We start from the raw sequence: 12007 nt of genomic DNA on the forward strand, positions 1-12007 counted from the left end.
GGAGTGCAAGCGGTGATTTTAAGAATGGATTCGAAGGATAGGAGCGGCATAGTCTCTCTCTGGCTGTTGATAACGATGGGACGGTTTATCTTCTTTCCGCTCGGAGGTAGTCTGCGGATCAGCCTAGACGCGCCTAAAACTTACATCAAGGTAATGAAAGCCCCGCTCTCTTCCGTCTTCCATCTTTTAGACGTCTGCGTTTCGTTCCGCCGGATATCCGCTTGATCTCCTGCGCTGCTTTTATTTGTTCTCCAACTTTCAACGCGGGTCTCTCTTGGCTGTTTATTAAGAAAACTTTCTACGAATATCTAGACGCATGTGATGATGACATATCCTTCATATATCATAAAGAATACATCGACACGCGCGATCGAAGCACCATAATCATACATTCTTTATTCGAGCGTTTCATATAGTGGATAAAAGAAACTGGTATTTTTATATCTTATTTTCTTCGGAATAATTTTATTGCAAAAGATTATTGGAAAGATTATTGCAAGATGTTTTAATTAGACAAATGTTTTTATTATTTTATAATAACATAAATAAAATTTTATTTATAACTGAACTAGTATATTTATGCATTTTTTCTATGTTTAAAATTACCCCATGTGCAAACATTTTTTTCTGTTATATATTCGCGGTTTGTACAACCATTTTTCAAATTCGCTGACCTAAAGGTCGTTTATTCGCAGAGGATTGATATGCAGCTGCAGTTGCACTTTTTTCACAAATTTCTTTCAAATTTAAAGGTCTTTGAAAATTGAAAACAACAGAATCTCTAACTGAAAGATATGAATGTGCAAAAGCTATGAGATATATCAATAAACGTAAAAATATTAAAAATATAAGAATTTAATTTAAAAAAATATGCAATTGCATTTTATAATCAAGATTCACATAGATGCATACATGTAAATATCAGGGTTACAAAAGATAGAGCTTGTAATATTTTACTTTGTTATATAATCTTCTTTTATATCTTTTATTATAGCGTTTTAGAGATAGAATCTACTTCATTTCGATAGAATATGCATACCATTTGCAATATCGCATGTATTTTGGTACAAAGATACATCGCATGCAATTGTGCTCTGATTAAAGCGATCCATTCTCTAATGCTTGAAATCAAACATAAACTGTATCATAGACTGAATGTATTGTATACTGGAAAATTATAGGCAAAGTGACGAAATACCGGGTCGCACGTGGATTGAAGATAACGCCGATAAAGGCAAAATATAATTACGAGCCGAATATAATTGCCATGTTTAATCTGAAATTTTCATAGAAATGATATGCGATCGCACTGGTCAGTAGTGCCGTACTGATATATACTTTGACGAAGAATTATGTATTAATATAATTTTCAAACAGTTACCTTCTTCTGTAGGAAAAAGCACGTTGTATTATACAAATAATATTAAAAATGTCTATTTTCAGATTGTACGTATCAGATGTATGTACTAATGTACTAAATAATATTATTATTGTGCAATCTCTTTTATTTTTTGATGCGTATTATTTTATCAAAAATTAAATTATTATACTTTGCAGAAAAAGCAGTAAAAATCAGATTTGATTTATCATTCAAGTATCGTATTATCATATAATATTGATATGTATGTATCAAATATTATTGTAGAATATTATAGCTCCATTATTCAATGCGTGATGTTGTCTATCCGATTAATATAAAAATTCAACATTTTAAATGCACTTTTCTCTTATTACTTAGCAGCGTTACCATCACAAATCCAATCTTTCATCAAGATTAAAATTACATTAAAATGAACATCGGTAAAATTTGAATTTAAATTACTTCTTTCATATAGATATATGTTTATTTTATACGTTCCAAACGAATTTTTGTTCGAGACATATACACGTATGCACACAGGACGCGAAGGATAAAAATTAACCGACTTCATTAACGAACACTTTTGCAATTTCGCATTTTAAATTTGTTATCTTCAAACGCATTCTGTTTTATTTGTCGCACCATAAAAGAAGGAAACATTCTGAAAAATAATTTAATGATTAATAATATTTCTCATGTACATAAGTATTTTATTAAAGTGAAATATTCACGTTGGAAAAACGTAATTTGTTCGTATCAGTGATTACGTTTCACGCGGATATTATTCTTGGATATTATCCGCTTGCGGGATATCGCATTCGGACGTTTTCGAGTGACGCGAGATCACGAAATCTGGAAGAGTATGTCCAAACTCATCCCGGTAGTTTTACGCTCTATTTCGTGTGAGCAAACTCACCGGTGATTTTTCACGAAAATTAAATGTCACGTGAAATGAGTGCACGGCACATCTCCGACTTGCTTCTTGATAAAGAATGGGTGATATTATTCTAATGGCGCTGCAGCCGCATCCTACATGATTTTACCATCAACCGTGCTCATCAGTCTTGTATATCGTATGTTTCATTCCGCGATGTTGCTTTTCGGCAAACGTGGACTGTATGTTTCTATTATACTATTTTTGCACGCTAGGGTTGTTATTTAATAAAAGAAATTTGATAGGTCGGGCCATACATTTTGCGCAAACCTTTCTCGCGAGAGTCATGTTTAGAAATCACAAGTCGGGTAAAAAAAAAACAGCGTACAATGTATTAAAAACATGCGATGTTTTTTTGTGATGTTTATTTATTCGGTTATTTACAACTATTCACTTAGATTGTGAAAATTGTTTTAAATCAATTATCGTTTGTTTGCATATTCCACTTGTGCGAGCCATTTAAATTTCTTTTATGCACGTGATGCGATATAAAATTAATATCCGTTACATACTTTCGCGACATTGGCAAAATGTATATGCATATGTCTCTATAAAATATTATAATATAACATGCGGAGTAGTGACTTTTTGATGATAATATACGTTGCTTTTGATTTATGTCACGTTATGTGTGTGCGATCGCGCCTTTTCATGGAATATTTATTTATCCACTAACGTTAATAAGGTAACATACCAATATTTCACGAGCGCTGTTTTCAATTTTATCTGAATCGTGATTGGCAAAACGATTTCGATCATGAATGTTACATTTATTCATGGCAGACGCGCGCAGAGAGTAAATTATAATTCCATTACACGCAATAACATATAAAAATGTAGCAGAATTACTATCTCTTGCGAAGTAGGATTAAAGTTTCATTTCAAATGAGATTTCAAACAGCGAAAACCGAGCTGACACTAATTCTTAACTACATTTCGCCAAAATAGAAAAAAATCAACACCCATGACATGTAAACCTCACACAAAAAATTTTATATATAACAATAAACATTTGAATTATTATTCCATGCAAATTATCCACGTCTTGTGTGGTTTTCTTCGGGGGTAACCCATCGGTGTTGCGACTCGTATGCACAATGTCTGTAAAGAAGAAAAAAAGGAAGAGGAAAGAGGGGACAGGCTCTCTCAAATGAGGGGACAATGCGTGATGCTGAGAGAACATGGTGCGAGAGAGGGCAAAAGGAGAATAGACAGATAGCTGGCGGGAGTAGACCCGACTAAGAAAAGTCGAAAATCTTAATTCGGGCGCGGTGCCGCCCTCGCAACGCGATGGGCGGTGACTCGCAAGCGCCGATTGGCCTGGTTCAGGAAAGGGTGAGAGGTCTTGCAGGGGGGTGGCAGAGATCTGCGCCGTGATGCCGGGACGGCGGCGTGTGCCGCCGACCGGTTCTACTGGTACCTCTATGAACGCCAGTCGACGCCGGGCGTCCCAAGCGCGCACTTGCTGGGAGCCGTTCTCGTATCGCGCCCCAAGTCGAAACACCGGGTACCTAACGTAACTGACGAGGGACGTTAACTCGCCGCTACGATATCGCGCGTACACTCGCGAGAATCTCGCGAGTTGCCGAGAGAAGAGATAAGAAATATCGGTGCATTCCCTATTTTTCTCGAAATAAGACACGCTTGTTGACATTACGAAGAAGTGACATCGCGCCTCTCTTCACTTGGGACACGTCTAGGATGCATCGCGAGGACATAATCTTTTACAAAATTCTGACATAGCTCTAGTACCAGGTCCTCTTGATGAAAGATCGCACCGGGGCTCCCTCGGATCAACGCGAGAAGTGCTTTAACGCTTGTCCTTGCTGGACTCCCGAGGAACGGAGCGAGTGTCGTCTTGGGGTAATTGGCAGTGACTGGAGGGACTCGACTGGTGAACCGATAGAATGCGAATGCGGATCTTATATTCGTGACATCGAATTTGTTAATCGGATATCGGTGATGCAGCTACATGCTGGAAGGAGGAAGGGGATGACTTTTAATTTCCTACCGAGGATGGTGGCGGTCGTTGTTTTCGCTTGCCTTCTGCTGCAGAATGGTCGGTCGACATTCGCAGCGTTTACTACTGGTAATGTTAAATTTGTCCTATGCGATATAATATCTCTCAAAGAGAAAACACATGAATAATTGTCGATTTTGGTTTAGCCAAATTATCGTCATTTATAACAGTTATATATAATTATATATAGTTATATATACAGTTATAACTGTTTGCCAATAATTCTATTTCGCATAACGGTTGAGGCAAGCAATTAATTAAAGCAATACGGATTCTGAACAAATTTTATAAAGTCTCAAATACAATTTTTTTTTAATGCAAATTAACATTTGTACTTATAAACAAAAATCATATAATGCTGTATTTATTTCTGGTATTCTGTAGTATTAAATAAAAATGACTGATCATCATGCAAAAAGACTATTTAATTTAATATTTTTACCTTTACTTTAAAAAGATAGGGTATATTTTAATTTTCCTCAATCCTTTTCAATAAGAAAATATTATTGTTAAAATTTAATAGCTTGCAAATTGAGAATAAAGCCTTTTATTTTTCAGTCGAGAAATATTATTCGAAATAATTTACACGCGTTCCTGCGTGTATATCGGTGTACCATAAATTGGCGTTCTTGGTTTGGTTTATAATAGAGGTGATAGATGACTTTGTTGAGATAACGGTACATAATTATTCATAATTACCTCACGATATATATATTATATATATATATATATATATATTTTGTAATTATATCAATCCATAGAGTTATATAACGATTATAACGATTCAATTCCGCTATTAATTATATAGTTTCAGTTTTGTAATCGATGAATATATATTGCAAAAGTTGGTGACATAATTAAATATAAACTATCCACCGCATATCCTCCGCTGGTGTCTCCCACGTTTGTTTGTATGGTGACTTAAACCCGTACTGTTCGATCGGTAATCTCGGATTTAATTTTGGTCACATTAAATCTGGTGCTGACAATGGTATACAATGTTCTGATATATTATAGCTTTGCAATGTTACATACGACGAAAATGAATTGCTAATTTGTGTTAAATGATCAAAGAGCAAAATATAATTTTGGAGATCACACTTCTTTATGAAGAAGAAAAATTATATTTTTTAATTTAGAATCTACCAAAATATAAAACAAAAGTTCAGAAAAATTTCATATGCGATATAACATTTATCTATGTATATAACAGTATATAAAACTATATGTATAACTATATATAAAATAATGTAATCAACATATTGTTTTAATATTATTGTCAGGGAAAACATTTTTTTTTAATATGTAGATGCTATTAATTGTAAATCTAAAGACGCATTGAATAGAATTTGTAAAGTCCCAAAATTATATATAAGAGTACCCACAACGCAACAGTATCGTCGCGCGCCTAATTAACAGCGAAGGAAGATGCATTTCGTTACTTTTACGTGTGAAATAAAATTCATATTCGCACTTGGGGCGTAGCATGAAGTTAATACGCACGGTGCTCTTCTCTTCGACGCAATTGAGGTGATCATCGTCGTTCCGAATGACACGTCTTTTCGTTCTCCCTCGTAAGCACTATCACGAAAAAGCTGCTCGAGGGGCTCTAATACCCGAGCTTGCTGAAATTACGCTTCAATGGCGAAATTGCGCTAGGAATGAGCTACGTCCTGCGCGCGTGCTTCACATGCATAATTCATAAGCGAGGCGTCACGGTGAAACCTCGGGCGATAAATATTTTTTGAGGACGGAAGGATGTAAAAGTGCATGCAAATGAATCTGACTGTAATGCAGTGGCTACTACTTACACGGGGTATTAAGCTCCCGGCACACTTTTCTTTCCGCACATCCGCCTTTTACTTCCACTTTATTATTTCGCGTATACCACAATTAAACGGCGAGCGAATAAAATTTTCGGAAGTGGTAGAGTACGAAAGCAGATGCAAATTAATGCTCCTCTCCATGCTGGTGTCGTTTACATCGTAGTACACGCCTCATTGTAATACACGAAAGCGCTCTTCTTCCCTTATGTTTCGCTTTTTTATAAGAATTTATATCAGCAATTTATTAGCTATCGTTGTGAGATATGTTATAAATATATTATGTGAAACTCCTATTTTAGATGGTCTATAACTCAAAACGTAATATAAAACATTCAACAAGAGTAAAAATTTGAACATAATATATCAAAATATACATTAAAATAGACAGATCAAAATACACGGTATATATATACATATATATTAAATTGTAAATGCTATTCTATCTTGAAATCGTCTAAAGTGGGTTTTACGTAATAAGTTATTTTGGATCGGACGTTGTAAATATAATAATGCATTGTGCAATAATAATGAATACAATAAATTAATAGCTTCATTGAAAACAACTAAAATTTTACTAGATTTTACTACAACTAGGTATTGTATATTTAATAAAATGTAAATTAAATTTTTTTATGTAAACTCATTTTAACAACTCTTATAAAAGCTTAATTGTATGTATATACATTATACGATACGTATGAAAACATCATAAATTTTGAAAAATAAAGAAGACCGATATATTAAGATGCAGTTTCTCAATGTGCTCAATGTGCTCGTGTATATTCGTGAAAATCTGTGAAAAAAATTTTTGAAAAGAGTTGCGCGATCAGCTGGTCATCAATCGAATTTACATCTACTGAAACAATGTGGATGCGTTAAGCCTCGGGGTGAGTGGCGTGATTTCCAAATCCAATTGTCTTTACGAACGCACAGATTGCCGGTCTTGAAATCAGGCTGGCGAGTGCCCATTATCATCCCCCCGTTCCCTCATCCCACCCCCTTCCGCTGGCGGTCGCGGTGGATGCGAATTTTATACGGTGGTCATTCAATTCGCATGTTACTGCTCTCGAGCACAATCTTTTAGGTAACGTAGTCTCGCATCGGATAGAGATAGATAGATCCCGTGGTCCACGATCGGGAATATGGAGGGTCTTTCATTGTCTCCATATCTGATCGCACTGAACGACGAATAAAACCACTTTAGTCCGGTTACTGCCGATTGCCTCGCCGCCGTTACGTTTAATACGTACTTGGTGTACGAGCCCGATATCCATTCCGCCGCTGCCGCCGTTGCCCCGCGCGCGCGCGCGCGCGCTTATCTAATTTCAATGAATTATTGAAGAAATTTGATAACGATTGTCGAGTCGTATATTGGCCTTTTTTTCGCGCGCGTTTCCCGTTCGTCGAACTTATCGTCGGTGTGCGGGAGTCTTCTATTCTTAGCCGGCATTTGTCTGCCCTTCCCTTTCTCTTTCCTTATACATTTTTTCTCCTTGCTGTCTTTCTGTTCTACACCAGGGGCCATGGTCTCTTTCCCAACTGTTCTCCGCGAAATTATCTCGTAGCCTAAGGGTTGCCATCTGTTTCGATAGGGGAAGCCACCCCTAATTATGTACGGCGACAGTTGTAAGGGTGCTAAATCTAATATCTAATGTCCGAAGCGCGAGGCCTGTGCTTATACGTGTCGAAAATACGAAAGATTTCCATACATTTCGGCCAATTGTTCGGCTCCGTAAAAGGCGCTCATCCCTCTATACAGCGTAGATAATCATGATTACGGTACGTTTAACAAAGGAGAAAAAAACTATTCCTCAAATCGTTTAGAGATTCTATATGAATTAACGGACATTCATGTCCGAAATATTTATATACATTATAATTTGTAACATGTTTGCGTAACTATATTTTATAACCATGTTTTTATAACGTGGTAAAAGTGTTGTTCAAATTGAAGTCTCATTAAAGTTTGAAGAAGAAGAATAAAATGTTGTTATTTATTTGTAATTTATTCCTCGAAATTTATTTTACAAGGATAGATTCTTTTAATTTACAGTTTAAAAGCTACGTTCGCATATTTTGTTAAAAACTTTATTGAAATTGGAAAAGAGAGTACAGAGGAAGACATACGATGTATTACAAGCATCTTTTTGGTAATGCGTAATTCAAGAAATATCTCTTGTAGTATTTTCGTATATATTCCTCACCTTTTTACTATTTTATTATTACTATATAATATGCACAAGGCAAGTGTATGTGCGTGTGCAGCGATCGTACGTCATCTGCCTTTAAGTGGGATAAAGTGGGTGGGAGTTGTTCGCTTCTGAACACATATTCATTCGTATACACGTATAAACAGAGAGAGAGAGACAGAGAGAGACAGAGAGAGAGAGAAAGACAGAGACAAGGGGGGAGCTTCACGTGCTGCGCACCCCTGGGATTCTCGCTTCATGCATTTTATATTTCGGCAGACTTTGATTCCTAGACGGGCCGTGCGGCTCACGGGAGTAATCCTTAATCTTTGATCGGAAATTATCTTTGATCATGGTTCAGTCATTGAACGTTCTTTCTCGACCCTCTTCTTATCTCCCTTCGGGCAGGTATCTATCGGTGTATGGAGGATATGCCGACGCCTTTCTTGAGGGAGAAAATTTGGAGAAAAAAACAAAGGAGAGGAAGCAGAGTTGGGAAATATAATTTTTTGGAATAAATATATTTTTAATTTCTTCAATAATGCGTACAAACGGGAGAGTGAATGAGACGATTTATGGTGCGCATGTTTTTTTTTTAATGCATGCGTGCTTGAAAAAGTTCGTTTTGCAATATAGCCAAAATAATTTTCGCAAATATATAATAAATTTAAAATAAATCCATATTGTTTATAGATTAAATTCAATATTTATAGAATTTATACATTTTATTATTATATCATGAAATAGTCGATTTTATATTATTAATTATTAGATTATAAATTATTGTGTATCGTTAAATTTTATTATTATAATAAATATATAATAATATATTATTATCAAATGTTTGCGTTTTTATTTATAATTTAAAGAGATTAATCCTATAGTATTTTCTATTAAAATATTATATTACATAAATATATAAAATGTATACTGAAATTACTAATCTTTTTAATATTCCGCTCCCTTTTATTTCTTTTTTTTTTATTACGGATTATAGGAAAAGCGTGTATACGTAAACATGTCATTATAGCTGTATTTGACATCCCAAATTACTCGATATTCCGCAGCTTAATCTGTTCGCGAAAGATTTGGTCCCGCAACGTAGTGGAGCAGACAGAGTTGGGAGAACGAGGGGCCGGGTGAGAGGTAAAGAAAGGAAACGGGTGCGCAAGAAAGAAAAGAGAGGGGCGAAAGGTGAGGAAAGGAGAACGTGTTTCCCCGAGAAGAAATCCTCGCGTGAGCGATCTCGACTCGGCTTACCAAGTTGGCGAAATACTCGAAGCTCTCTCATCCTCTCGTTTTCTCTCCTCTCTTCCGCTCAGCTCCCCACCTCGAGTCAACTTCGCACCTTCACCGCCACTGCCTTTCAGCTCGTCTTCCCGTTTCTTCCTTTTTTTTTCTTTCTCTCTCCCTCTCTCCTTCTCTTTCTCGCATCCCCGGCGTGCGTACGTGTGGAAGGAAAGCTTTCTCTTCCGTGGGTCTCTTCTCGCGAATATCTCAGCTCTCTCGACTACCAACAACTTCCATCTTTGATATGCACCATTATTTGTTGTGTCTCTCATGAATATATTAATTATTTACTCGCTTTTTTACGTGCGTTTACACGCGCGTGAGAGCCTCCATTCTCGTAAAATAAGCTCTCCGCATTTCTTTAAACGCACAAATAGAATAATTCAATTTTTTTTTATATTTCAATTTTATTGTTTGCCAATTTTGCTTTTCACGCCCATCATTTATCGTACGTTCCGTGTACGAGATAACGTTCCGGTTCTCTCCATCCTACGCGTCTCTGTTCGGCCAATAACGGTAGCCGTTCCCTTCTCAACTCCTCCTTATTCTCTTTTTTTCCCCCCTACTTTTTTTCTCTAACTTTTAGGATTGCCTCGAAGGAAAAAGACGTTAAAACAGTGGTCGTGGTATACGTGGGCCATTAATATTTGAGATTGCCGCAACCGGTTTCTGAATCCACTGGCAAGGCAAAGCCTCTGTGGCTACGCGGTTAGAGGGTGATACCGGGCGACCGAGAAGTCCGTAGGGGGATTACAAATCTGGCCTTCGAGAGGTGCGCGGCGATTTATTGGCTTTGGAATGTTCCACGTAGGGTCGGTCGAGCTTAAAGCACGGGCAATTGTGCGGAGCGTTATTAACTTGAAGGTGTTAAAATAATGGGGAATTGATATCATTGTTAATTAATCTGCTTATTGTTCAACACGATCTCATAATTTAAAGTTAAAAATTTCGATTTATTTTTCAGATTTTTATTTTAATACATTATGTATTCGATTATTTTTTGGGGGTAGGATTTGTTATGGATTTTTGTCATTTGTGATGCCGAAGGAATTGTATAATAAGGACATCATTAGAAACGCTAAAGATTTTAAGCAAATTGCTTTACTTCGATTTAACATAAATTTAGCATTCGTTTCACAATGATATATGACTCACTTTTGTGTCGTCGGCAATTATTTTGGCGAAATCGTAAGTCGCAAGATTTGTAAAATTTCTTTTTCACGTTTATGATCGCGCCAGGGTGGAAAAAGCTTTTAGTTGCCTGTTCAAGCGGATTTGCGGAGAGTAGATCGGCAGACAACCGGGACCGTGATCCAACGTTTCTGCCAATCTGCGTCAGAAGCGTCATTCGAGATATTATGCCAGCCAAGGATATAATTCTTATTACGTCGTGGCGGAGAACGTCTCCCTTTGAGAATTGCCGCCTTTCGCAATAGCTGCTCTCTAACAAGGCAAAAAAGTACATTAATTGCGCACTGTGTTGCGGTATTATTAAATTCTTATGGAAATGTAGGTATACCGGGGGCCCATCTCATAAAGTTCGCTATTGTGTTATAAAATCTAAATAATTTCAAGTTCTATAGCGGCGAGGGGGAGGGGGTGGGGATGGGGGTGGGAGTGCAGAGTCGGGTTTTCCACCCGCCATTTTCCATTGTACCACTTCGGACGAGCGAAATATCCAGTGGAGGGATACAAAGTGAGCCAGGCAGATCGGCGGAGAAGAAGAAAAAAACGGACGAGGAAAATGACAGAAGATGACGGGACGCGGGTTAAGACGTTCGCGCCACGCAGTGCGAGGAGATACAACGAAACTTAAAGCCATCAGCAATCAGATATTCAAATTACGTTTACTAAATCAGCCCTCTTTGCGGGCTGATTTTCCTTTTTACCTTCCCCCTCCCTTTCCCTCGCCCTCCCCCTCTACCACTCGCCCCCCGTGCGTTCTCTTCTTTCATTTCGCAATCGCCCGCCTCGCTCGCTCGCTCGCTCCGCTCGCTCCTCGGCAAGAAGTTAACGGACAAGTTTGCTCCTGTCCGACTGCTGCCGAGTTAACAATTCGGTTAGGAAGTTAGGGTCCTTTCCATCCTACCACCACCATCCTGCCTCCTACCAACCTCTCTTGTCGTTACGCCGTCACCTAACGTTACTCGCTTCTGCGACCTTTTTGGCGACGGCCAGTTCGATGGTCTTCTACTCGAAAGAGCTTGACTCCTCGTTACGCAGTAGACGTCGGACTTCGTGCTAGGAGTGAAAATCAGTAAATTCGTCGAGCGTCCGTTACTACCGGAATAACAGAATCCAAGTACCCGAGAAAGAGCGGGAAAGAGTGGGGGGAGGGAGGGAGAGAGAGTGAGTGAATGATCGCGGGAAGTAGCGCACTGCATTGCG

The 12007-nt window shown here is 37.7% G+C and overlaps 1 protein-coding gene across 1 annotated transcript in view; it reads left to right on the forward strand.

Moving 5' to 3' along the window:
• Positions 1 to 3632: 3632 nt before the first annotated feature.
• LOC139781765 (protein CEPU-1-like) overlaps positions 3633 to 12007 on the forward strand; it is a gene marked incomplete at its 3' end in the record, with an annotated part of 102913 nt that continues 94538 nt past the window's right edge. The window contains exon 1 of the mRNA XM_071720641.1: positions 3633 to 4383. Within this exon, the coding sequence (XP_071576742.1) occupies positions 4059 to 4383 (325 nt within the window). The remainder of the gene's footprint in view (positions 4384 to 12007) is intronic.

This window comes from Temnothorax nylanderi, unplaced genomic scaffold, assembly GCF_030848795.1.
Source record: "Temnothorax nylanderi isolate EJ_2023f unplaced genomic scaffold, tnyl_v1.0 TNYL_tig0361_pilon, whole genome shotgun sequence".
In the NCBI taxonomy this organism is placed as follows: domain Eukaryota; kingdom Metazoa; phylum Arthropoda; class Insecta; order Hymenoptera; family Formicidae; genus Temnothorax; species Temnothorax nylanderi.